The 27444-nt window shown below is 43.6% G+C and overlaps 1 protein-coding gene across 3 annotated transcripts in view; it reads right to left on the minus strand.

The window, feature by feature from the left end:
• MOCOS (molybdenum cofactor sulfurase) overlaps positions 1-27444 on the minus strand; it is a 373921-nt gene that overhangs the window by 301975 nt on the left and 44502 nt on the right. For all 3 annotated transcript variants that reach the window (XM_074987969.1, XM_074987970.1, XM_074987971.1), the window contains one exon: positions 26054-26120. In XM_074987969.1, the coding sequence (XP_074844070.1) occupies positions 26054-26120 (67 nt within the window). The remainder of the gene's footprint in view (positions 1-26053; positions 26121-27444) is intronic.

Here is a 27444-nt window from a genome sequence, read left to right on the forward strand (position 1 = left end):
CTCCACCTCTGCTGCATGCCAGCAACGAGAACTTTATAATTGAGGTATGCAATTTGATTGCTTTAACAATTTTACTCTCACCCTATTCTTTCTTTCTTTTTACTAATAAACCTTTAGATTTTAGATTCTAAAGGACTGGCACAGCACGCTCTTTTGGGTAAGATCTGAGGTATACATTGACCTGGGAATGTGGCTGGTTCTTTGGGACTGGAAGAATCAATTTGGACTTGCTAAGATTGGTTTTCATAACCTCTCATCAGTGTAAGGAAGAATAATAGCTGTAGCCCAAGGGAAGATGGAGTGTACAAGGGAATTGCTTGTATGACTTCCTGCTGGCCAGTATGGCACCAGAAGTGCTCTGCATGACTGGTTTGATGTGCCTTATAGTGGATGACACCAGTCTTGGGCTGTACGTGGCCCTGTTTTAAGCAATTTGCACTGGTGTGTCCATCTCAGTTGTATCCAGAAAAACCTCCAGTGTTACAGAGGAGCAGCACATAATCTCCTCCATCACACCTCTCAGTGACTCCCATAGCAATTTGCTTGGGTCACAAATGAAGGGATTTTTGTTTCATCTGGCCAGCACTACAAACTTGAGCTGTGTTTTCCTTCTTTCCTTTATATCCCCAGCAGTAATCAAGGTTCTGCAGGCCGAAGCCTGAGGATTGCATAGCTGTAATCAAGGGGAAAATTACATTCCGTTCTACTTAATGTGAGTGCTACCCTTCTATCTATCCTACAGTTGTGTCAGTTCTTCAGGGCTAACCAGAGTCAAAAGCAACAAAAGCTTACTTACCTTACTCAAGTCAGTAGATAAGCCTATGTATGCACACATACACGTACACGTACGTACACACACACACACACACACACACACAAAAAAGACTAGCAGAAATGGTGCAATTTTTACATTATCATCTTTCAAAGAAGTTAAGCTATTTTGCAAAGTGGAAGGATCTATGAAAAATACAGAAAATATATTTTCATATAATTCACTAGTCTGTGTATAGACCCTTCAAGGAAGACACAACTATTTCATTTTGTTTTGCTTTTCCCTCATCAGGGAACTTTTCCTTTGCTTTGTTTCATATGGACCAACTAGGCTATCTGTGTTTTCTTTCAAATATCCCCGGTATTCTCTGCCCTTTGCTGGTAGCTTAGCAATTTATGTTTTTTCATTTTCCTATGAAGCACCTAGTTGTTATATAAAATTACTAACCTAAATAAAATAAGTAAAATATGTACAACCATGAAGACAAAGAGAGAGGCAGTGCTTGTTCATTGAGAAATGTCTCAGGTTGCTGAAGGCCACCAATCAGTGGCATTCAACTCTCCATGAATAGAGGGAATGTGCACTCATTGATGAATGAAACAAACCTTATTATGTCTCAACATGATAATAACCGTCACACAAGTTGCCTTAAAGTCTCCCCCACATCCCAGGTTTTTAAACACAGTTTTCTAGAGGCTTTTCTTCTCCTACATAAAGTCATTCCTTTCTTAGTCCTAACCACAGATACATATCTGTGTTTAGAGCCAGTGACACAGTCAACATGGTGCCCACCAATTCCTACAGGAATATTGCGGGACCCAGGCATGCAGTGTATGGCCCATAATGAGGCCTCCTTCTCACAGTGTGAGACCATGCAGTGATCAGGAGGTTTAGCGCCTCAGTCCTGTTTCACTTGCACTTAGATGGAATTACAGTAGACCCTCGATTTAATGGAGTAATGGGGTAGGGGGAAGGGGTGTCTGTTAATGCCAAAAGTCCATTATATCCAAATGCTTATACTGTATGACGATACACTGACCTTCCCAGTCCATCACTCACTCCTGTCCTCTGCCCCCTCCTTCCCTTCCCCCCTCCTGCCCCATTCTTCCCCTCACACCTCTATTTCCCTCCCCCAATTACCAGGAGAGGAGCTGAATGGTGGCCTGGCTCCTTCCACCTCCTGCAGCTCTCAGCGTTGCGTCTCCTCCCGCATCCAGATCCCAGCCACCTGCACAAAGATAGAGCATGGCTGCCCCCAGCCTGCCAGCAGGCAGGAGCCTCCGATACCATGGCTGCTGCTCATCACCATTGCAGGCGGCAGCAGCTGGTCACCGACTTGCACCTCACACACGGGGCTTGTGGATGGGACCAGCAGCCTTCCCTGTACCCCTAGCTCCTCCGGCCCTGGTGGCCCCAGCTGCTGCAGTGGCCCCTCCAGCCCCAGCCATTCTGGCAGCGGCTCTGGGTAGCCTCCAGCATTTATTTAGGTGGGAGTAGTGGGGCGAGCAGACATCTGTTATTTCCAAAGTCCATTATATCGGGGTCCCTGAAATTGAGGGTTTACTGTATGAGAGTGTTCAGGAGTTTGAGAGGAAAATCTCTCCCTAATAAATAAGAATTGCTCCTCCCTTGCTATGTGCTATGAAACAATTGAACAATAATAAGTTTAAAGAATAGTCCTACACAAATTTATAGGAAAAAAACCAATAAATAAAAAGGGATGTGGGGAAGAGGGAAAGATACCAGGGAAGAATGCTTGTTGTGGGGATTCAATAAATATTTTGCCAGTAGGGCATCAAGATAAAATCTGTGGACCCAGTTCTACAAGTCACTTATGGACATGCTGAACAAACACACAAGTCCTTCTAGTGCTAATCAGCAGAGCACTTAAGCACACTGCACATACTTAAAACTTAAGCATATGCTTAAACACTTTGCTGAATGAGGACCTACTAATGCTACGCTATGCTAAACTCTTGCTTTTAAAATGATCTGCTATCTGTTTTTCACCTCAGCAATTGTATTCTAAGTTATCAGGTTCACCCATACTCTTTTTTTCCTTAATCAACCATGTGTGCTTGAGAGAAATTACACTTTAACAGGCCTATATTAAAGCCTCTGTTTTACATAGTGTGTATTTTCAGACTTTAATAAACACTGGCAAGTGATCAGTCTCTTTTCACGTGATCTACCAGAGATTACTCATGGACCATTATATGATTAATTAAACAGTATAATCTGGACTTCTTCAAAAGAAATGTTAGTCAACATTTTCACATTAAGCCACCTTGGGTCTTAAATCCATTGAAAGTCATAGTTTCTATGGGTCTTAAACTCGAAGCTGCTCAGGGCTAATGTCAGAAATGAGTACAGGTAATTAACAGACACTTTATGTACCAAATCCAAAAATTAGATCCTAAATTTCCAGTGGTAAATTTCCTCAGGCACCTGCTTTTGTGCACAAAGCTGCCTAAATTCTGAAGGCACCTAAGCCTTGGTGAGATTTTCATTCACATTATTTCCCCATCTCTCTTGCCCAAGGCTCCAGTCATGGGTGTGCTCAAGGGCTGCTCACTAATTTGGGTCCTACACAAAAATGAAAGTGGTGGTGGTGGTTCCTCCTTTTGCCTAATGACAGTGGACAGAGCACTCACACAGGTTACAGGACACCTACAGCCCCCAACTCAAACCACTGCAATGCATTATTGAAGATCTACAACCTATCCTTAATCAGGATGCCACGCTCCAGAAGGCCCTCGGTGACAGGCCAGTTCTCTCCTGCAGACAACCTCCGAACCTTATGAGGATTGTTACTTACAACCACAGTCTATACTGCAGGAATACCAGTCCTGGAACTTTTCCTTGCAATGAAGCCCGTTGACAGCTTTGTCCACATATCTATTCTGGGGATACCATCACTGGACCTAACCAGGTTATTCACAGAATCACGAGCACATTCTCATGTTCCTCAACTAACATCATATATGCCATCATGTGCCAACAACGCCCAGATGCTTTGTATATTGGACAGACTTCAAACTCTCTTAGACAAAAAATTAATGGGCATAAAACAGACATAAAAATACTCCTGATTCACAAACCTGTCAGCCAGCACTTTAATGGAGTGGGCCATTCTGTTTAAGACATGGAAGTTTGTGTTTTACTGAAAATGACTTTTCACAGCCATTTGGAAAGAGAGGCTGCTGAACTCTCTTTTACATTCAAATTCAACACAAACACGTGGCTTGAACCAGGATGGCAATTTTCTAGAACCTCTAACTCTCTGATTTGCTCACCTTGATAATGTTTTTCTGATTTGTCAACTTTGATTATTATTTCTAGTTCTCTGTGCCTTAAATATTGAGTCTGTTCTGGTCTGGCTATGGTCTGAAGAAATGGGTCTGTCCCACGAAAGCTCACCTAATAAATTATGTTGTTAGTCTTTAAAGTGCTACTGGACTGCTTTTTTCTTCTAGACCAGTGTATTTTAAACTATATTCTGTGGAACACTGGTGTTCCGTGAACAAGTTGCAGGTGTGGCACAAGTACTTGGAAAAAAAAATCAAAGTTTTACAATATGATTATATTTTTTGTTATTAAAACCACATACAATGTTCATTGCTATTTCTTATTAAATTACTTCATTTGGCTTTTTGCTGTGTATGTTACTGCTTGTTTGAGTTTGGCTGGGTTTTTTTTGTTTTTTGGTCTGACAACAAGAAAATTTTCATAAGTGTTCTACATAAAAAAATATTGTTTGGTGTTCCATGGCCTCAAAAAGTTTAAGAAACACTGTTTTAAACCACAAATAGTTTTTGTTGCTCTTTTCTGGCTTCTTCCAATTTGTCCACATCTTTCCTAACACATGGCACACAGAATTGGACATAATACTCCATCTGAGGCCTAATCAGAGTGGAGCAGATCAGGAGAATTACTTCTTATATCTCGCTTAGAAATGTCCTGCTGATATATCCCAGAATTATATTTGCTGCCTTTTTTGGGGGGGCAATGTTCAGCTACGAACTCATATGGTTCTGAATGTTACCCCAACAGTGTTTGCAGATACATATCTAATTTACTTCATGTATTGTGATAACTTCCTCAGCATTCATGAACTATATACTTTTTTCCCCTCTTTCTTTTCTTCCCCCAAATCAGCAGCACAGTTCCTTACTTGCAATGTAGAGACTAAAGCAGTTGGCATTGACACTAGCATGTAATTTCATAATCTAGAGCTGCTGAGCTAGATGCTACTGGAATGCGTCTGCCCTCACAGTTTATGACTGCATCAAGGAGTCCCCTTCCTGCAAAAGTTTAGGAGCACCACAAGGTGCCTACCTTACCTGTCCTGTGTAGATAAGAAAGACCCAGAGGAGACTGAATATATTCTGAATATACTCATCCCAATCACATTTTGTGTTTACAAAGACTCTTGCCCTTTTCTAGTGGCCAGTATGAATTGTGGCTCTAAACATGAATAACTAACACTATAATTCCATGCTCATTAACACGGTGCCTGAGCTGTGGAGCTCCTGGATACATTCTGGTCCCACTGTACTCATTGTCAAGACTCCCCAGTGACTTCAGTGGGATTAGGATGTCATGCCTGATGTTTGCCACAGCAGGACTCCTTCCAATGCATTTTACAGAGTGAGCAAGAATCTTCATTCAAACAAGTCCCACTTTACAAGGCCTACGGGAGCTCTTCATCATTAGATGCCTACTGCTTCACAGTAATGTACTTCATTGCACTTCTCACTGAGCAGCTACAACAGACACACACATGACAAATAAACTAAAATTCTAACATTCTAAAATTCTGGGGTCAGCAGCCTTTCCAAGGCCGAGTGCTAAATTTTGACCTTTTGGCCTCTACATGTGGTCTAAGTGCCAGTGATACTTTTTAAAGTCACTAATAGTCCTAGTTACAACAGTTTCATTAATAAGTTAGGATGCAGAGCCTTATCTTGTAGGTGCTGGCTGGTAGCAGTAGCTAGTCTTTACTTAATCCACAGGTGGCATGACTTTGAGGATGCTCCTGGCTGCTTGGGAAGGAGGGGCGGGGCGGAGTTCCTGCCTTGCATTCTGATGAAAATAGACTTGAGTGTCACTCTTGGAACCTGTGACCTTCTTGGGCTAAGTTTAATGGAAGGTTAATGTTTCTTTTTTATTCAACATTAAAGTGCCTAAAGAAACTAAAATGCTGCAATTAACATATTACAACAGTCAGAATATTTCAGTAAGTATAAACATCTCTTGAAATGTGTCAAAATATCTTCCAATTTACGGTGCCTAAGACTTTAGCTTAACAGAATTAAATTTCAAAATCTCATTGAAGTGTCAGCTTGTTTAATTAAAGCTGGTAGAATTTCATTTGCACTGCATTGTTAAGAATACTACCTATAACATCACATTTTTGCTCTATGGCTTCTCTCTGATTGTATACTAAAATACACTTAATCAAACTCATTTTTTGCAATTCATTACAAATGCTAAATTCCCAACACCATATACTGCAATAATTTCCTTCCATTGAGATGTTTACACACATGAACCTGTTCAGACAAGTTCAGAGACGCATCTGAACGCTCTCTGCTTTTTCAAATCAAACCTTCCGCGGCTGACCTGCCATTGTGAGATGGATTATATCCATCCATATTCAAAACTCAGAGGAGAGGATCAAAGAGGAGGAAAACTGCACAAGATACTACATTACATAGCTGCCTCCAAAATCTTGTTAGAGCAGCAGGGTTTTCCTTCATACAGATGAAGCAACAGGTTAAAATCTCATTACTTGAGAAAAATCAAAGGACACATCCAGCAGGGCCTACAGCTAGCATTGGCCCCCGGAAAGGGTGAGGCCAAGGGCAGAAGGTGTGGGGCTAAGAGTTGTCAGTTCCCTGCCACTGCCCTGACAGCAGCATTGGGAACACACACCCCAACTAACGCTTGCTCACAGCCACACACAGATGGAATACTGCTGCCACGGCACTTCAAAGGGGCACAAAGCTCCAGCTGCCACTTCTGCTACTTTGGCAGTGGCAGTGAATGGAGCTCCAGGCCCCTTTGAAACACCAGGCCCTGGGGCCACTGTCTCCTTTGGCCGCTTCCTCCCGCCACTGTCGGGCCTGGACACATCACTGAGAAAGGGCAAAGCTTTTTGGAGGACTTCCACTGGTTGCTGGGAGGAAAAATGCACGTTCCCTCCACACCATCCTGCCAACACTGGCTCACCTGGCCCACCTTCCCACAATATACACAACCTTATTCCCCTACAAGATTCTCTATAGCCATAGTTACTGTCAAACACACTAGCCACATGTGGCTATTCGGCTGGTTGCATGTGGCTAGTTGACTTGAAAAATAAATATGTTTTCAGAATAACGTGGCTAGTTTGCTATAGCAATAACTACTGTAGTGGCTACTGCTTCATGACTGGTTGGACACCACAGCTCTGTAGGCTTTGGGCATGCTGAATTTCTCCCACTCCAGGGATTAAGTACATGCACAGAGGATTTACAGGAAACTATGCCTCCCTCACTGCTCCTTCTGATAAGGCCTGGGCCTGACCAGGCAGGGGAAATGGACATCCTTTGGGAACCTAGAAGGATCAGAAGTATCTCCTCTCTCCTTTGGCCAGGTTTGTCAGCCACATGGGAACGGATAAAGCAAGGGCATAGAGCACACCCCTTCTGGATCAGGTTGAGGGGAAATGAGTGGTACAGGAAGGTGTGGCTTCCTAATTCTGACTGAGGAGCTCTAGGTTTTCTCTTGAAAGCTGTGCCTACACTAGACCAAGAAAGTCAACTGCAGATACACAATTCTAGCTACACCAGTTGCATAGCTAAAATCAACATATCTGTTCTTGGCTAACTTGTCTGTCTATACAGAGGAAGTCAATGAGAGAGTTTGTCCCATTGACCTCCCTTACTCGTTGCAGCTCATGAGGAGTACAGGGATTGACTGTGACTCCTGAGAGCTTGATTTCACACGTCCAGACAAGACACACGAAACCAAACCCTGGAAAAATCAACCCTCAGCAGGTCAGTCTTCCATAGTAGTGTAGATAAACTCTGAGCATTTACCCCCCTATTTTTATCCTCCTTCTCTATGTCCTTCAGAAGGGTCGGTTCATTTACTAAAACTGCAGCCTCAGTTTACTTGATTGTGCCTCATATTCATTCTTCTCTCATGTCTCCAAATGTTTGCACCCAGTGTCATCCTATCATGTAATAGCCTATTATGTAGCTCACCAAGTATCATAAGCATCAGACGCATCCTGCACTTCCATATGAGCTATGTCTACATGTGAAGCCTACATCGAAGTAGCTTATTTCGATGTAGCGACATCGAAATAGGCAATTTCGATGAATAACGTCTACACGTCCTCCAGGGCTGGCAACGTCGATGTTCAACATCGACGTTGCGCAGCACCACATCGAAATAAGCACTGCGAGGGAGCGTCTACACGCCAAAGTAGCACACATCGAAATAAGGGTGCCAGGAACAGCTGCAGACAGGGTCACAGGGCGGACTCAACAGCAAGCCGCTCCCTTAAAGGGCCCCTCCCAGACACACTTGCACTAAACAACACAAGATCCACAGAGCCGACAACTGGTTGCAGACCCTGTGCATGCAGCATGGATCCCCAGCTGCAGCAGCAGCAGCAGCCAGAAGCCCTGGGCTAAGGGCTGCTGCACACAGTGACCATAGAGCCCCGCAGGGGCTGGAGAGAGCGTCTCTCAACCCCTCAGCTGATGGCCACCATGGCGGACACCGCTATTTCGATGTTGCGGGATGCGGATCATCTACACGTGCCCTACTTCGATGTTCAACTTCGAAGGAGGGCGCTATTCCCATCCCCTCATGGGGTCAGCGGCTTCGACGTCTCGCCGCCTAACGTCGATGTTAACATCGAAATAGTGCCCAACACGTGTAGCCGTGACGCGTGCTATTTCGAAGTCAGTGCCGCTACTTCAAAGTAGCGTGCACGTGTAGACATGGCTATGGACCAAGAAACAGATTATGATAAGAGGAGGAGCAACAATAACTTCCATTCCCTCAGATGATCTTCAATTCTGAAAAGTAAAGGAGATGTAAAAGAATAGCATAGCCTACAGGAACAATGAGCATTCAAGCAATACAACGTGACAGATGTGGCTCATTAATACACAACTCAATTGCACAGTGTGAGGGATGAGCCTGATCCTATGCACATTCAGCCTGCCACACTGAAGCACACAAATAAAAAAAGAGTCAGGCAAGCACACAACAGCTTACTAGTAGCAAGCAGAGAATAGATAGATCGGGATGGGTTGCATAATCTGCTTTTAACACTAAAAGCTACAACGGGTACAACCTTGTTCATTGACATTTTGCTAATGCGTGTACCTTACAAACGACACATGGAAATTGCTCACTCACTCTCTCGGCAGATGCAGCATCAAAATAAGGTCTAATTTTAATAGGTCTTATTTTTATATAAACTCCTACAACTCATTCACTGATGTTCTAGAAAAACATCTGTACCGTAACATACCACTGCAAAGTGAATGACAATCATCAAATGAATGACATAAGCTTTATGAAGCGGTTTTCTTGTTTTTAACCTGTTTGTCCTTTTACTTGTTAATTTGCTAAGTTTCCCATATGAGTTGAAAAGATTCTCTTGTGTATAATCTAAACCAACAGTTCCCAGGCAGGGGGGGTCTAAATATCCCTGGGGGACTGGGAGCAGATTTCAGGGGCTCTACCATGTAGGGCAGACTCAGTGGAGCCCAGATTAGACTCAGTGGAGCCCAGAGCAGAAAGATAAAGGCCTGCTATCCTGAGCCCCTCCACTCAGGACTGAAGCCTGAGCAACTTAGCTTCATAGAGGCCCCCTGTGGTGTTGGGCCTCAGGCAATCCTCTTGCTTCCCCCTACTGCTGATCCTGACTTTTATACAGGAGTGCTGGAACAGCCTGTATGATGGAGGCTCTGAGAACCATTGAACCAAACTGTGACCCATGTGTGTGACAGAAACCATATCAAGCCAGGGGATGCAGCTGCACCCCTCCTTCCAGCACCTATGCTTTTAAATGCAGAAAACCAGGTATTGCAGCACAGGGGGGTGATGGGAGTTTTTATAGTATGGGGGGACTCCAAAAGAAAAGGGTTGAGTGCTCCAATCAAAAGATGAAGTTCAGTCCTGGTGTAACTCCATTCAAGAAAGAGAAGTTACTCACCTGTGTACTAACGATGGTTCTTTGAGATGTGTCCCTGTGGGTGCTCCACAGTAGGCGTCGGGCACGCCCCGGCGCCGCAGCTCGGAAAATCTTCAGCAGTCTCCGTCGGGTTGCGCGGGCGCCGATGCGCGTTGGCTCTTCACGCGCTTACAGTCACGTGCGTGATCCGGTCCCCGCCAGTTCCTGATCAACCGCTCCGGACGCCCCTGAAAAACACACAAACAGAGCTCCGAAGTGGGGAGGAACGGGTGGGAAGTGGAGCACCCATGGGGACACATCTCGAAGAACCATTGTTACTACACAGGTGAGTAACTTCTCTTTCTTCTTCGAGTGGTCCCCATGGGTGCTCCACAGTAGGTGACTACCCAGCAGTAACCCCCCCCCCCGAAAAAGGAGGTGGGTACCCGATTTATGCGCAGCTTGCCCGTGACAGGACTGTTGTCAAGAGGCGTGTATCCTCATCAAGCATCCTGTGCATGGAGTAGTGCTTGGCGAAGGTGTCATAGGAAGACCACGTCGCCGCTCTGCAGATATCTCTCAGTGCGATGCCTTTGAAGAAGGCCGTTGACGCCGCCATCGCCCTAGTAGAGTGGGCTCTTGGCGGAACTGGCAGAGGAGTCTTGCCAATCTCGTAACACAGTCTTATGCAAGACACAATGGCTACGTCTACACGTGCACCCAACTTCGAAATAACTTATTTCGATGTTGCGACATCGAAATAGTCTATTTCGATGAATAACGTCTACACGTCCTCCAGGGCTGGCAACGTCGATGTTCAACTTCGACGTTGCTCAGCCCAACATCGAAATAGGCACAGCGAGGGAACGTCTACACGGCAAAGTAGCACACATCGAAATAAGGGAGCCAGGCACAGCTGCAGACAGGGTCACGGGGCGGACTCAACAGCAAGTCGCTCCCTTAAAGGGCCCCTCCCAGACACACTTTCATTAAACAGTGCAAGATACACAGAGCCAACAACTAGTTGCAGACCCTGTATATGCAGCACGGACCCCCAGCTGCAGCAGCAGCAGCCAGAAGCCCTGGGCTAAGGGCTGCTGCCCACGGTGACCACAGAGCCCCGCAAGGGCTGGAGAGAGAGTATCTCTCAACCCCCCAGCTGATGGCCGCCATGGAGGACCCCGCTATTTCGATGTTGCGGGACGCGGATCGTCTACACGTCCCTACTTCAATGTTGAACGTCGAAGTAGGGCGCTATTCCCATCCGCTCATGGGGTTAGCGACTTCGACGTCTCGCTGCCTAACGTCGATTTCAACTTCGAAATAGCGCCCAACACGTGTAGACGTGACGGGCGCTATTTCGAAGTTACTGCCGCTACTTCGAAGTAGCGTGCACGTGTAGACGCAGCTAATGTGATTTGAAATCCTCTGTGAAGACAGCGCTTCTCCTTTTGACCTGGATGCAATGGACACCAGGAGTCTGTCTGTTTTCCAGAAAGGTTTAGTTCTATCGATGTAGAAGGCCAGTGCCCTTCTTACGTCAAGTAAGTGCAACCGTGCCTCTTCATTTGAGTTGTGAAGCTTAGGATAGAATGAGGGCAGCACTATTGGTTCGTTGACATGAAAGTCTGAAGAGACCTTCGGAACGAAGGCTGGGTGTAATCGTAAGACCACCGCTTCTTTTGAGAAGATCATGCAGGGTGGTGTGGACATTATGGCTGTGAGCTCACTCATTCTGCGAGCTGACGTGATTGCCAGGAGGAAAGTCGTTTTAATAGTAAGGAGTCGAAGGGGGACCGTAGCCAATGGTTCAAAGGGCGGTCCCGAGAGGGTGTGTAGAACTAGGTCTAAACTCCATGACGGCGGTATTGATTTCCGAGGGAGGTACAGATTCACCAACCCCTTTAGGAAACGCGAGACAACAGGATGGGCAAATGTGGTTGATCCATCCTCTTTATGCCGAAACGCTGATATAGCCGCCAGATGCACCTTTATAGAGGATAGCAAAAGTCCGTTTTGTTTGAGTTGTAGCAAATAATCCAGAATCGTAGGTATGGTGGCGTCCCGGGGTATTAGTTGCCTGGAGGAACACCATTCGGAAAAACGCAACCATTTGTGCGATAAGTCTTTCTGGTGGAAGTTCTCCGACTACATTCAATGACTTGTTGTACTCCCTCTGAGCATGTAGTCTCTAAGGCGATTAGCCATGGATTAGCCATGCTTGTAGCCGAAGTTTCTTCGGGTGCGGGTGCAGTATTGACCCCCGAGCCTGAGTGAGAATGGCCGGTACTGTTGGTAGGGGAAATGGCCGATGTTGAGCCATGTGCAAGAGCAATGGGAACCACTGTTGCGGGTCCCAGGTTGGGACTATGAGTATCATGCGTGCTCTCTCCCTTCTGGCCTTCTCCAAGACCTTGTGTATAAAAGTGTCGTGGGAGGGAACGCATAAAGTAGAGGGCCCTTCCATGGGCATCCCCCAAAGACTCCTGTCCCATGCCCGCTCTGGAGCAGTACTGGGGACATTTCTTGTTTTCTCGGGTGGCGAACAAATCAATTTGGGGAAAACCCCATCTGCGGAACACCTGGTGAAGTAGGTGTGAATGGATCTGCCACTCGTGAGTGGGCGCAAAGTGTCTGCTGAGTGTTGGTCCGCCTTGACGTTGTGGACCCCCGGTAGGTATGAAGCCTTTATGATTATATTGTTGGCGATGCACCAGTTCCAGAGTCGGACTGCCTCCGCACAAAGCGTACGAGACCTGGCTCCCCCCTGTCGGTTTATATAAAACATGGTGGTGGTGTTGTCGGTATTCACACCGACTATTCTTCCGCGCAGATAATTGTGAAAATGCCTGCATGCATTGAACACTGCCCTGAGCTCTAATATGTTTATGTGCAGTGTCTTCTCTGCGGGGGACCATAATTCTTGAGTGGTTTTGTTGTCCATGTGAGCCCCCCATCCCATATGGGAGGCATCTGTTGTAATGAACACAGTAATTTGCGGTTGGCAGAAGGGCACCCCTGTTAGGAGATTCTTGGGGTTTCCCCACCATGTTAGCGAGCTTCGTGCCTCTGTTGTAAGTGACACCCTCTTGTGGACGGTGCGGATTGAGGGTTTGTATACGGTTGCCAACCAATGCTGCAATCCTCGCACATGCAGCCGGGCGTTTTGCACCACAAACGTGGTGGTTGCCATATGCCCCAACAGTTGTAAGCACGTGAGAACTGGAACAGTGGGGCTGTACATTAGTAGTTGTACGAGAGATTCGATGGCACGAAAACGAGCCTCGGGTAAGTACACCCTTGATGTGACTGAGTCTATCCGAGCCCCTATAAACTCTATATTTTGCGTGGGGTCGGTCTTTGACTTTGAGAAATTGATGATGAGGCCCAGTGAGGTAAATGTTTTTGTGGTGATGTGTATCATCCGTAATACCTCCGCCCGGGAAGTTCCCTTTAGCAGGCAATCATCCAGATACGGGAAAATGAAAACTCCCTGTCTGTGTAGGTATGCTGACACCACCGCTAAGGTCTTGGTGAAGACTCGGGGTGCTGAAGAGAGTCCGAATGGGAGGACTCTGTACTGGAAATGATCTGTGCCCACAAGGAACCGGAGGAAACACCTGTGGGCTGGATGAATTGCGATATGAAAATACGCATCCTGTAAGTTGAGGGCTGCAAACCAATCGCCATGGTCTAGTGCCGTGATTATTGAAGCCATCGTAGTCATTTTGAAGTGTTGTTTGCGTAGGTACTGGTTCAGTGCGCGTAGATCCAAAAAGGGTCTCCACCCTCCCATCTTCTTTTCCGTCAGGAAATACCTGGAGTAGAACCCTTTGCCTTGAAATTGTTCCGGTACTCTCTCCACCGCCCCATGAATAGGAGGTGGTCCACCTCCCGCCTTAATTCCGGTAGGTGAGAGGGGTCTCTGAGAAGGGGTGCGGTGGGAGGATTTGGTGGAGGTAAAGACTGGAAGGGGATCGTGTATCCCGTGTTTACAATCTCCAATACCCACTTGTCCGACGCGATGCTTTTCCATTGTGGGTAAAATGGCTTGAGTCGGTGATGGAACGTGTACTGAGATTGGCACTGAGGTACGGTCTTGGCTTCGCGGCCCTCGACATACCCATCAAACTTGCTGTCTTGCACTTTGCCCTGTGGAGGCGTTGCCCTGCTGAGGCCGGCGCCTAGGGCCCTTATAATGTGTTTGTTGATGATGTCCCTGATCATACCCCCATTGAAATTGGGTACGTTGCTGTTGGTAACCATAACGGCGTTGCTGAGGATAAAATTTCTTCCTTCTGAACGGTGGGGTAAATATCCCCAAAGTCCGAAGTGTCGCTCTGGAATCTTTGCTCGAGTGTAGGACTGAGTCGGTCGATTCAGCAAACAATTTTATTTTGTCGAAGGGGAGGTCTGCAATTTTGACCTGTAACTCCTTTGGAATGCCGGATGTGTGAAGCCATGACTCTCTCCGCATTACCACTGCAGTGGCCACGGCGCGGGTCGCTGTGTCCGCCACATCCAGTGCAATCTGCACGCCCGCTCGAGAAGCCACGTAGCCCTCTTGCACAACTGCCTTAAGAATTGGCCTTTTATCCTCCGGAAGGAAGTCCATGAGGGCAGTAAGCTTGGAATAGTTGTCGAAATTGTGATTCGACAAATGAGCGGCATAGTTGGCCATGCGGAGCAACAGAGTAGAGGAGGAGTAGGCTTTTCTACCCAGAAGATCCAGCTTCTTTATGTCCTTGTCCAATCCCCCAGATTTGTACTGGGACGATTTGGACCTGTGTTGGGACGATTCAACCACTAGCAAGTTTGGCTGTGGATGTCTAAATAGAAATTCCATACCCTTCGTAGGGATGAAGTACTTTTTGTCCGCTCTTTTGTTGGTAGGAGGAGCGGATGCTGGAGTCTGCCATATATTAGTGGCTGCCTCCACGATTGCGTCGTCCAGAGGAATAGGAATTTTAGAAGAAGATGGAGGCCTGAGGTTTTTAAAGAGTCTGTAGTGTTTCTCCTGCACCTCCGTCACTTGAATATCTTGGGATTGAGCTACTCGTTTGAACAGCTCCTGGAACTGTTTCAGGTCATCTGGGGGAGAAATGTCTCCAGGGACCACGGCCTCGTCTGGTGAGGATGAGGAGGCATCACTATGGTATCTCTCCTCCAATTCCTCTGGATCCTGGCTGTATTGATGTGATTGCCTTTGTGGAATTTCGAGGTGGGGTTCAATGTCTTTAGCCCAGCCTCTGATTGGGGAACTCGTGGTGTTCCCCCAGGTGGAAGCAGAACACTGTGGCATTGAGGGGTGGTCGACGGGGATCCACGTGAGACGTCGACCTCCTATGCTGACGCCCCGCATAATGATGGCGGTCGTAGCAACAGGGACAGGGGCCCGGCGATGGAGACCTGGACCATGACCCAAGGATGTAAGGGTGGTGCCTGGAATGTCGAGACCTCCGAGATGATACCGACGTACAAGGAGAGCCTCTGTGAGGAGACTCGTAGGGATCTCTGCTAAATGATGGAGAAAAGCGTGCAGACCCCTGGGATGGACTCCGAAGAAAAGGAGAAGGACGTCTGTGGCAGGCTGAAGGTGTTGCTGCCCATCGAATCTCTAGTGGTGATCGTGGTGACAGAGGCAGCGCAATTACCTTAGGAGAGGGGCTGCGGTGCCTGCTCTTCGTTTTAGCCTTTACCCTCTCGGGTGGTCTTGTCGGTGAACTTGGTACTGGAGCAGGTGTCATGCTGATTTCCACTGCTCCCGGTGCCGTTGTTGCCGGTGCCGTCGTCCTCGGTGCCGTCGATCCCAGTGCCTCTGGGGAAGTCTCGATCGGTGCTGGACTGACTAGTGCCCGCACGGCTCTCAGTTCCGTCTCCCCGGTAGCTGCAGGGCCTTGAGTGGTTGCATGTGCCGCGGCTTTACCAGTGGAGGAAGTCAGCGTGCGCGGGCCCTTTGTTACACTCGTCCCGCTCCCAACAGTAAGGGGCAGGGATCAAGCAGGTGAGGCTCTTCTTTTCTTCTGCGCAGAGGAGGTCAAAGAGGCAGCCTTCCTCTTGTGCGGTCCTGAAGAGCCCTCCGCATGCGTTGCCTCCGATGAGGCAGGCTGAAGTGCTTTGTCAACTAACAGCATCTTCAGCCTCATTTCTCTATCTTTTCTAGCTCTATTAGTCACCTTGGAACAATGGGAGCACTTCTGGGGAACGTGCGTCTCCCCAAGGCACCGTATGCATCTGCTATGGCCATCCAAAGCAGGCATGGCCTCCCGGCAAGATTCACACTTGTTAAAGCCAGGGGATGGCATTGTTAAAACTTAACTCTGAGTCCTTAGGTACTAATAGCACACTTAATAGTCTGTTAGGTGATGTTAATAACCGTTGGCCTTTGAAGGCCGACAAACAAAAGCAGCGGGCCCGCCTGGAGGCGGCCACTGCGGTTTTAAGATAGTCTTTAACTTTTAACAGAATAACTAACTATAATAACTATAGAACTGCTAACTATGAACTGTTAAAAACTATTAACACGAGAAAAAATAAGATTTATCTGTCTCAGGCGTTGGAGCCGGAGAGGATTCCGTCTGCAGCCATTAGCGGTTGAGAAGGAACTGGCGGGGACCGGATCGCACACGTGACCATAAGCGCGTGAAGAGCCGACGCGCATCGGCGCATGCGCGACCCGACGGAGACTGCTGAAGATTTTCCGAGCTGCGGCGCCAGGGCGAGCCTGACACCTACCGTGGAGCACCCACGGGGACCACTCGAAGAAGAAACGTTGTTATTTGTGAAGCCACTGTAGAGACCCCATCCAGAATACGGTGAGCAGTTCTGGTCTTTTGTGTTTAAGAAAGGTGAATTCAGGCTGAAAAGGTGCAGAGAAGGGCTGCTAGAATGATCAAAGGAATGGAAAGCCTACCTTATGAGAAGAGACTCAAAGAGCTTCGCTTATTTGGTTTAACCAAAGGGAGATGGAGGAGGGATACATTTCTTCTCTGTAAACATCAGATGGGTATTTTAGCAGAAATTCCCTCTCCCCCACCTCAAATATTTAGAAATTTCCCAGGAAAAGAGTGAGAATATGAACAGCTCTATCTGGCAAGCAGATTTAATGCAGTAGTTGTTCACTTTTAGGGGCTGGACATAGAAAGTAGGTTGAATTGGAGTTTTAGTGCAGAGTAAACAGAGATGAGCATTTGACAGGTGGGAGAGATGAACCAGGAGCTGGAAAGGGATATCTGGAGACACTTTTGGAGGATGAAGTACTATACAAGGATCAGAGAGGAGAAGGGAACAGGTTCACTTTTCAGTGGCACTAGAAGCGGTTGGCAGCTAAGTGGAAGGCTGAAGTGCTGTTCAGGAGGAGATGCATATTCATCCCTTCAGTACAATATACAGAGTTAGAGTATTGCTTGTTCATAGTCTTCTATAGAAAAGTGTTTTACTAGCAAGAGCCACACACTATTGATTCAAACAGGATAAAGGTAGGTCAGCACAAAACACCTTCCACATTAATGGCTCTGGGGTCCAACATGCAAAACCTGGGCATTGCTTTCTAGTTCTTAAGTTTAGCGTTCTTACGCATTTTTGGTTCCTTCACTCTCACACGTTGCTAAAGAATGCTATTATAAATCTTAATATATGCCAAAACATGTAAGCGAATAGTGCTAGGTTTTCTAAGCAAGTAGAACATGGGTGTCCCTTCAGGCCTGTTGGGAAGCATCAGGTTCTAGAATCTCTTCTATCACATTGTGGGCACTGATTTAAGTGAAGTCAGGCAAAATTTCAATATAAATTCATGGAGATCCTTTTATACACTTCAGAATCAATGATCATCAGAGAAAGTTAGATCACCTTTAAAAAGGCAGAGGAAATTAAATACAGAGCTATAAAAGGGTAATGGCTGAGTAATGGCAGTATTGAAAACCTTTCTAGGCACTGTTGGGTGGGAACACTGACCAGATTGCAAATCATGAGTCTTCACGAAGGTTCCATAACATGCACATATTAATTTCTGCAATGGGCTTCTTTACCTTTAAAAACATCAAACAAGCTATAAATATTAAAGCATGTTACTTAGCTGGAGATTCTCACATAAAATCCATCACAATGCATTTTCTTCCTACTAAATGAACAAATAAAATCTAGATATATTGGGAAACGAGACACTCACTAATTCTTTGCTGGTTATTAACCCTCACAAACAAGGAAATGATTTTGTACACAGATGTGGCCAAGTCTTTATACATCTTTCAGGCTCCTACATCCTATCATGGCTCAGATTGCTTCTTAAAGGAACTTTTCCTTCTCGTTACTTGCAACAATCATAACGCAATAAACAGCTTAGAAATTTGAACTATGTAGAGAGGGAAAAATCAGAATTTCTTCCAGATGGATTGGGCATAATGAAAAGGAGAGGTTTTAAGTCAAAAGAAAACTTTATATGACTGGCAACAATGTGTAATATTACTTCCCATAACATTCCATGACATTTTTATGGACACATTTACTGTGCATTGTCAAGCCACTCATGAAGAAAGCCAGTGCATTTTACTCTAAAGAACTAGTTACTTGGTATGACAGAGAATTGGATCAATCAAATGATTTTTTTCCTTTCAAGGTGATGTAGGAGTAACATCTGTCTGTGCAAGTTGTCGTTTTCCTCTTTGCTCAGTTTGATGCTCAAATCAATCCCAACCAATTTACAGATCATCATGTCAACCTCGTTCTGGTATTAAACTCTAAAACAAAAGCCTTCTGGCTTCCAATACTTTCTAAGGATTCTGAAACCACCTTTATCATCACATCGTATTGCAAGAAGGAGTACAGGGATGCCAGAATAGTATGTCCGTTACCTTGAAAACTGTTTCGAGACAATGGGTACATTTCTTAGATGAGTACAGCTATTTTAGGATACCTCCATATCCTAAAATAGCACCTGCCATGTAGACATAGCCTTAGAGCAGTGTTTCTTTAACTTTTTAAGAAAACCAAATAATAATAATTTCATGGGAAACACCTATGAAAATTTTCTTCAAAAAATATGGAAGAACAGCAAATATGCAGCAAAAACAAAATGAAGTAATTTAATCAGGTATCATAGCAATGAAGATCTCATATTGTGTCTGGTTTTAATAACAGAAGACATTTACTTCAAATTATTTTTTCCAAACGCTCATGGCACAACTGCGAGTTGTTCATAGAACATCAGTGTAGCAGAACATAGTTTAAGAAAAACTGTCTTAGAGCGTGTCCCTTTAGGTGTCTGACCTCATGCTTTTATCATTCCCACAATTTTTCCCCACTCTTAAATTGGGCTCTGGGCTACAGTACCTTATATATAACCACACTTACCAAGCAGGGCTGACTGGTTTTGAGCATCTGCAATTCTTCCCTGTGGCAACCTGTGAACAATGGGGTACACTCTGACCACAAACTTCCTTCTTAAACTATAGTTTATTCTGAAGTAGGAACAAAGCTTTCAGAGAAAAAAAGACATTTTAACACAACACCCTATACCAGGGGTCTGCAACCTGTGGGTCCCAAGCCACATGTGACTCTTTAAGGACTTCTTCATGGCTCTCAACACTACAAAAGCAAAGTTTAAAAAAAATAAACAACATAAACAGCTCATATCTAAATAGCAAACAATACATGATCTTGAAATGTTGGATAACTCCTCTGAGCATCCTCCAGAGAGAGGTGAGGTTTAGGAGTGAAAGTCAGGAAGACAGTGGTACAAACACACACACGTGTAAAGTGTGAGGAAATCAAATGTGTAAAAAATTTGTGAATGTCCTGCAGTAAACATGTATAGCATTACAAATCATCGTGTGTGCACTGTTCTTAAAATAGGGGTTACAAAAAGTACAGTTTGACATTATTTATTAAGGGCCATCTTATATTCACATGCATTGAGGCTCTTGAATTACTGAGGTTTTTACCACATTGGAAAAAAATGGCTTTTTTCTTGTTATTTTGGTTGTCAGCCTCTGGCCTAGACAAATCTATCTTCACTAAGAGGATTACCAAACTATGTGCTCATTTAGGTAGGCTTCAGTTCTTCATATATATGCCCCAGCAGAATTGAACACAAGGGGCACAATGGTTTTGTTTCCCCTCCCTCACACGTGTGTGCTACATTTCTCAACGCTGAAGAAGAGCTTTGCATAAGCTCATCCTCTCTTTCATCAACAGAAGCTGGTCCAATGAAAGATATTACCTCATCCGCAGTGCCTCTCTACTAACTCCAAAACAACAACAATACTGGGTAAAACATCTCTCTGAGCATTTGAGATTACTTCTGTACATGTCTGTATAAGACAGATATTTGACATATCGACCCTGCAGAAAAATGAGCACCTCCTTCACCCACACAATCATTAGGCCCTTTCCCCAAACTGTTTTCTCCTAATTATCCTGTGCTGCTAAGGTCATCAACAAGTGCTCTTCTGAGAAACCTCATACTAACGCACATCCTGAAATGCACAAAGCTTGCAAGAGGCTGATTCAGCAGGGCTGGGTAAGGATGAAAATCCTCCTGATGGAAGAATTTCAGGGAGCTTCATGTGTTTAGATTCTTCTTAGGTTTAGGAAGAAATCACTGAGGAGCATGGAACCTTTGGGTCTTAAAACATGTGGCCTTTCTTTAATCCTTGCTGAATAACAGAAGTTGTATTACTTCAGCATGGCCAGGTGGACTGAGAAAAGCAGCACTTGTAAAAGAAAGATTTTATAAACCAAGTGTTATAAAAGAATTGAGTCATCCTGATTTTTAGATAAGTTGTCCATGCAGGTGTGCACCACTGGAAAGGACAGAACGTGGTGCTCAGATTTCACTCATCCACCCAGTCTCCAGATAGCGACCTTTAGAAATGACAAATCAATACTAAGAAGATACTTTATCTGCTGTTTCTTACTGTGTAAGAAAGGTCAAGCAATTTCCATGTATGTAACCATTCCAACATTGCTGCTTTTTGACACACAGATCACCAAGCCCATGGGAACTATAGTAGAGAAAGATTTCTGATTTTGTGTATCATATTCTAGAACCCACAATAACTATTTTAAAAAATAAATCTGGCACTGAACTCATCTTTTATTTGATAAATAATGTATGCTGTTCATATAGGCTAGCAAACTAAAGCTCTGCATGTTGCTAAATGGTTTATTGACATACACCATGGAGTAATTATCTAAAAAATATGTAAAACCATTTTCTTGGCAAATCCCAATAATATTTAACTATATACATGGCTAGAGAGGCACAACCATTTTCATAAGTAATAACTCATTAGCCATTTATATTAATTTTACTCCTGCTTCACATTTTCAGTGAGTATTCCCAGGCAAGAGAATTTATTCTTCAGTAGTTTCTCTATACCTTTAAAATAAGTTATTGAGTTCTTTTAAGCATATCTTGAGAGAAGCCTTTATGAAAAGTAAACTGCTGAAGTTCTTGACCCAAACTTGTTCCCCTTTATCTCAAATGACAAAAAATCCCATTGATTTCCATCAAAGCAGAACCAGGCCCATTCTCCAGCCGCCACCCCACTCATGTTATTGTCTTGGAGATAACATGAGATCCAACTCTGGTGTTGAAACTTTTGCTGAGAATTTCTTGAAGTTTTTTGTTTTAATAATTTGATACCTGAGGTTTATTTGTGTTTGGTTTTTAACACATAGTCAGACCCCTGATGGCATGAACTGTCATCATTTCACTGAATTCAGCTTACCTCAACCAGCCAATTATTTTACTCTATATTTTAATACATTACATAGACACAGACAAAGAACAGCATCCTTCAGAGTTGTCTGATTTAACGGCTAGACAACTGTGTTGCAACACCTGAGACTACAAGTTCAAGATCTGAAAGAGGAACCATTTCAAAATATTCAGAAAGCAAATATTTTAAAATGTCTGTTTGAATAAATAAATATAAATGACTAAGATAATGTAACAACCGTTAAACTTGCAAACTTGGGTATTATTTATACAGCACTGGGTTGTGAATTACAGTAATACTCTTTGGCCTTCATGAAAGAAACGAGAGTGATGGCATTTCTGTATCATGGAGGAACAACAGAAAGGAGCATTCTTCCAATCCACAAATACATCAGTTAAGTACACTAATTTCTTTAAGACTGCCATGAGAAAAACATAATAGCATCAACAGCTGTTTGTTTGCAATACTGTCACCTGGCATATAAAATATACTTAATATTGAAAGAGATTTATCAATAAATATGTTCAAGCAGGGGAAATATACCCAAGACAAATGTTGATCCAGTTATAAGAATCAACTAATAATTATTATTCATAGTCTACTTTATTTAATAGAGATCGATGAAAAGTAGCTAGCAATTTTTGTGAAAAATTTGTTAAAATTTTGTAAATTCAAAAATACTCAATTGCTTCCAATATTTAAGCACTGGTGTTAGTAGACTACAAATTGTGATGATCCCTCAACCATCCCTAAAGGATCCTGAGCTTCCAGGCAGCTCCTTGTGCACCTCAGAGACTCAGGGAGGCCCCCCTTGTTGCCCTGGGGCTTCCCAAAGACACGGGTCATCATAGGCAAGTCTGGATTTGGGGTGGAGGAGGTTCCCTTCTCCTCCTGCCTCAAGCTGCTCCGGCCCTGCCCCAGTTGGCCAGCCCTACCAGGCAGAGTGGTGGGGGGTGGCCAGTCCCACACACTGCCTTGAACTCCAGCCCAGGGACCCTAGGCAAAGAGGGAGCCAGTGGAGCTTTTTGTCCCTGCCCCACAACAGCTCCCTTTCCCTGGGCCTCTTCACCCCACCACTACCTTCTGAGATCTTTCCCCCAGCACTGTGCTGCTGTGCTGTGGTCAGGTCAGGTCAGGTCTCCACTCTCCACACCTCCAGCCTTGTTCTCTCTGGGCACCATGCCCCTCCCTTTCTGCTGCCTGGGGAAAGCCTTTTATAGAAAAGCCTGAAGGGCTTTATTGGTCCCACGTGCTTCAACTACAGCCTGATGCTGGCTGACCCTTGATGAGCTCCAGCTACCTATGCAGCCCGCAGGACTGCACACTCTGGGAACTTACAAGGGGAAAGAAAAGGGGTTCCTCACATACCCAGAATGTCCCCTCCCTCCCCCAGGCACCTGTCAGCTGCAGAGTGTGATCTGCCACAAAATCTAAACTTCAGGAATGTCCTGTAGCTGATAACAGTTGAGGAGAAATCAAATCACATAATTTTGTATTTTGGAACACTGTGTGCTATTGGAGCTTAATATATGTCCTGTTATTGTTATCAGTATCAAATTTAAAAAATGTAAAAACTTTAATTTCTGTTTTAAAGCACTGGCTTGAATCCTGTTAGACAGAGGAAAAAACCATCTAATATGGCTTACACATTCTGGTTATGTCAGAATATTGCGAACTTTTCTAAAAGTCATTCTCTCAGCAGAGTTTCTGCTCAAACAGCACATTTAAAAGCAAGCAAGTGCTTTAAAATATCTAAAAGTGCCAGCTGGATTTTTTCGTTTACTCAGGAAATCAAAGATGGTGGCTGTGATATAGAGTAGAGCTCCCTGCCTCCTCATCTTGTCACACTGCAAAAGCAGGCAATGTCATGAAAGTACAGGCTTTTTAAAATATATTTTTATTGCTTTTTTGATTTACTGAGTGTGCTTTTTTGGACTTTTTCCTCAACCTTTATGAATAAGTTGTTTTGATGATTGTGCATTTCTAACTTTTTATTGGGAAACAACGGTCAACTGTTAGCATCTTAGAGAAATCCATATAAGCACTACTTTCACAGTCTTTCTTACCTTGTAACAATAAAATAACGGGGGCTCTAAAATAGTTCTAGAAACTACAGTAAAGTGTATCTTCAAGCATGCTTGCATGAGAGAAGGTCAGTTCCAAAGGAATATGAAAGAGTGAAGTATATGATCATCTATTAATCAGTGGAAAGTAAAATTGTGAGAGGCTATGTAATAAGCAGGTGGAAGTTTGAAACCATCTGTCTGTTCCCTCCAAATATTAACAAAAGCTTAAGATTATTCTTTCCCCCATAAATACACTGCAATGTGATTATGAAGCCATGACTCTCTAGGCAGTGGACTGGCTATTTCAAAGATGATCTTGTGATAAAGCAGTTATTAGGGGTTAGCCTCTTAATTTCACCTCAGCTGAGAAGTACGTCACAGTTTCAGTAAACCAAAAGAAGTCAATGAGACTTCTTGCTACATAAGTTACTACTGTGTGCAGAAGGGAATCATGATCTAGCCCTAAATGTTTCATTGTGAAACAATTCTTTATAAAATCAGCAGCTACAGTCCTGAGCTGCACATGTTAGAGAGTCCGCTGCACACACATGTAGCAGAACAGGATGCACCTCACAAAAATCAGCACTAGGAAAAAAGTAGATAAGCATTATTGTGCTACGAAGCCCACAATCTCTATAAAACTCTGCATCTTACTACAGGGACTTGAAGGTGTTGCAGGCAATGTAATTGATGGGCCTGATATGAACTGTTTGCTTGTGAATAACGCTTACTCACATAACTAGTTTCATTTATTTCATGTTTGCCCTATTTTAATAGATTGTGATCTTGGTCCCATGGTCAGAAGCTGTAGTAGGTATCAGCACAGGATACATTTTGGGGAAGTAATGAAAACATGATTTAGGTCACTGACTGCAACCTCTTCAGGACATCTTATACTTCTGTGAATCTCCATTATAAAATCAAAAAGGAAAAGGATAAATTACAGATTTGTTGATTAAAAATTGGAACACCTTCAACCACTGCTGTGATATAGTCTTATGGATCTGAATTCTTTAAGTCCTATGGGATCATGGAATCATAAAACTGGAAGAAACCTTGAGACGTCATCAAGTCCAGTCTCCTGCCCTTATAACAGAAATAAGCACCATCAAGACCACCCCTGACAGATGTTTGTCTAACCTGCTCTTAAAAATCTCCAGTGATGAAAAACCTTGATAGGCAATTTATTCCAGTCCTTTACTACCCTGACAATTAGAATTCTTTTTTGTAATAGACAATCTAAATTTCCCTTGACGCAGTTTAAACCCATTGCTCCTTGTCCTATCCTCAGTACTAAAGGAGAATAATGTTTTAGAGACTTGACAGCTGTTATGTCCCCTCTCCATACTCTTTTCCAGACTAAACAAACACAATTTTTTCAATCTTCCCTCATAGGTCATTTTCTAGACCTTTTATAATTTTTGTTGCTCTTCTCTGGACCTTCTCAAATTTGTCCACATCTTTCCTGAAAGATAGCACCCAGAACTGGACACAATACTGAAAGTGAGTCCTAATCAGTAAAAGAATTACTTCATGTGCCTTACAAAACTTCTGCAATGGTTTGTAAAAAAGATGCTATACCACATAACAGACAAGACCTCTGAGCTTTGGCAAAAAGTGCACAGGATTATACTACTATGAAAGTGTTTTTATACTTACCTGACTAAGTAAATTTTATAGTTGCCAATACTCACCTTTAAACCCCATGACTAAACTAAACTCAGTTTCCCTCTATTTTGGTAAGTTAATGACTAAAAGAAAATTCTTATCCTACCACTCTCAGGATTATTTGGAGACAGTGATGGTCTGATGTCTGACTTCATCTTCTCAATCAGAACAAAATACACTTACACTCAGTAACTCAGTCATCCTTTAAAATTTGTCATCCTCCATAAAACTAAAACTACTGAAGATATTTAATTACTTTCATAAAAATAGTTTAGTCATTTCTATGAACTAAGGCACAAATTCTTAAAGTCCTTTGGGTCATTTTTGGAATGCCTCCATGACCTTACCCTCTCACACTGTCTTGTTACCCTCTACCACCAAAATGGAAGTAAGGCCCCGAACATCCTAATGCAACTTCATGCTCAGACTCCATTATCACAAAATTATGTTAATGAGGATGTGATATTGACAGTGAGGAAAAAAAGCATCAGTCATCTCCTAATCTCTCCAACATGAGCCACATCTATAAACTAGACTTACCACTATATGCAATGAATATTACACAAAAATGACCTAACCTCGAGGAATAATCCAAACGGTAGAGGGGAAATCAAAACACAGACTAAAATAATGATTAGTCTACCTGTATCGGACATGCTCAATAGTGTCATATGTCAGCTTGCTGCTGATGTTCTGACTATGAGGGTTGCCTAGGAGACAATAGAAACATAAAAGGCAATCAGTTTTGTTAACTTCTTTATCAAAGTACTGGACCAAGCCCAAGAAAAGATGGCAAAGAGATATTTAGTGAATATTTCACACAGTGCTACCCTGAAGCTCCTTAGAGTAAACTAGTCAAGAGGAGAGACATATAGCCAAATAAAACAGTTATGGCAGACCTTGAAACTTCATTTGGCACATAAAATTAAATAAATTACTAATATTAAGAGAGTTCCATTAGAAGGGAATGACAACTGTCTACTGACCCATTAATTCAACAGAAATATTTTTTTTAAATTCTCATCCGAGCCAGTAATGTTTTACATCAGATTTCAGGCCTTTGTTATTTGAAACAGCTGAGATAAGACTACAAATATTAGGCTTTACAATGGCTATAGTAACAGAACATTGACTTTAATATCATTCCTATGCAGATGATGAAATCAACTTATACTATTACCTTACTCATTAATAGGCCGGCACTTCAGGCTAAAACCTCTACACTCTGAACAATTTCTGAATCTTGGTGGAACATTCTAAAATCTGTCCTCTGCTGCATTGGCAGGGCAGCGGAGAAAGAGTGGAAATAAGTGCACACAAAACGAGCACCAGTTAAAAGTTATCTGTGGCACACTGGCAGAGCAGGCTATAGACCAAATGGCACCCCAAGTGAGGAACGTCTTCGTTGCCACACCCGTCCCTGTGTTATATATATTTATTAACTTTGTAGCCCATTTCATGATTTTGGTCAACAATCTTCAGGCATGATTTATCCCTATCATAGAAGAAAATAAATTGGCAAGCTAGAGTCTGTCAATATGTATAGTTTCATACTGTAAACCAATAAAAAAATAATTTCCTCTAAGCCTATAGATATTTTTTTAATTTTAAGTCTAAATGAAGTGTATTAACATCAAGAAATTGAACTGCACACCAACATGGAGTAGACCAAAATTAAATAGTGTTCTGTAGGAGACAGTATTAGAACATTAACCCTACTCCTTTAGTTCAATGTTTCTGAACCCTTTTTTTTAATAAAGTAACCCTTTTAAAAATTGTAAGTACCCCTAGACATCTCTCACATACCCCTAAGTGTACATGTACCACTGGTTGAGAAACATGGCCCTAAGGTAATCTGAGATCTTGAAACAAGTGCTATTCAACTATTCCAGATTACCGTACCCTTCTCAGGAGTCAGATTTGTTTCAGATACCACCAAGTTACACCTCAGTCAAAAACTACTTACTTACAAAATCATGCAAAAATATCACAGAAGACTACGACTGAAAATCTTCTGACTTTCTAGCATCTTAT

Source organism: Carettochelys insculpta, chromosome 2 (genome assembly GCF_033958435.1).
Source record: "Carettochelys insculpta isolate YL-2023 chromosome 2, ASM3395843v1, whole genome shotgun sequence".
Lineage (NCBI taxonomy): Eukaryota > Metazoa > Chordata > Testudines > Carettochelyidae > Carettochelys > Carettochelys insculpta.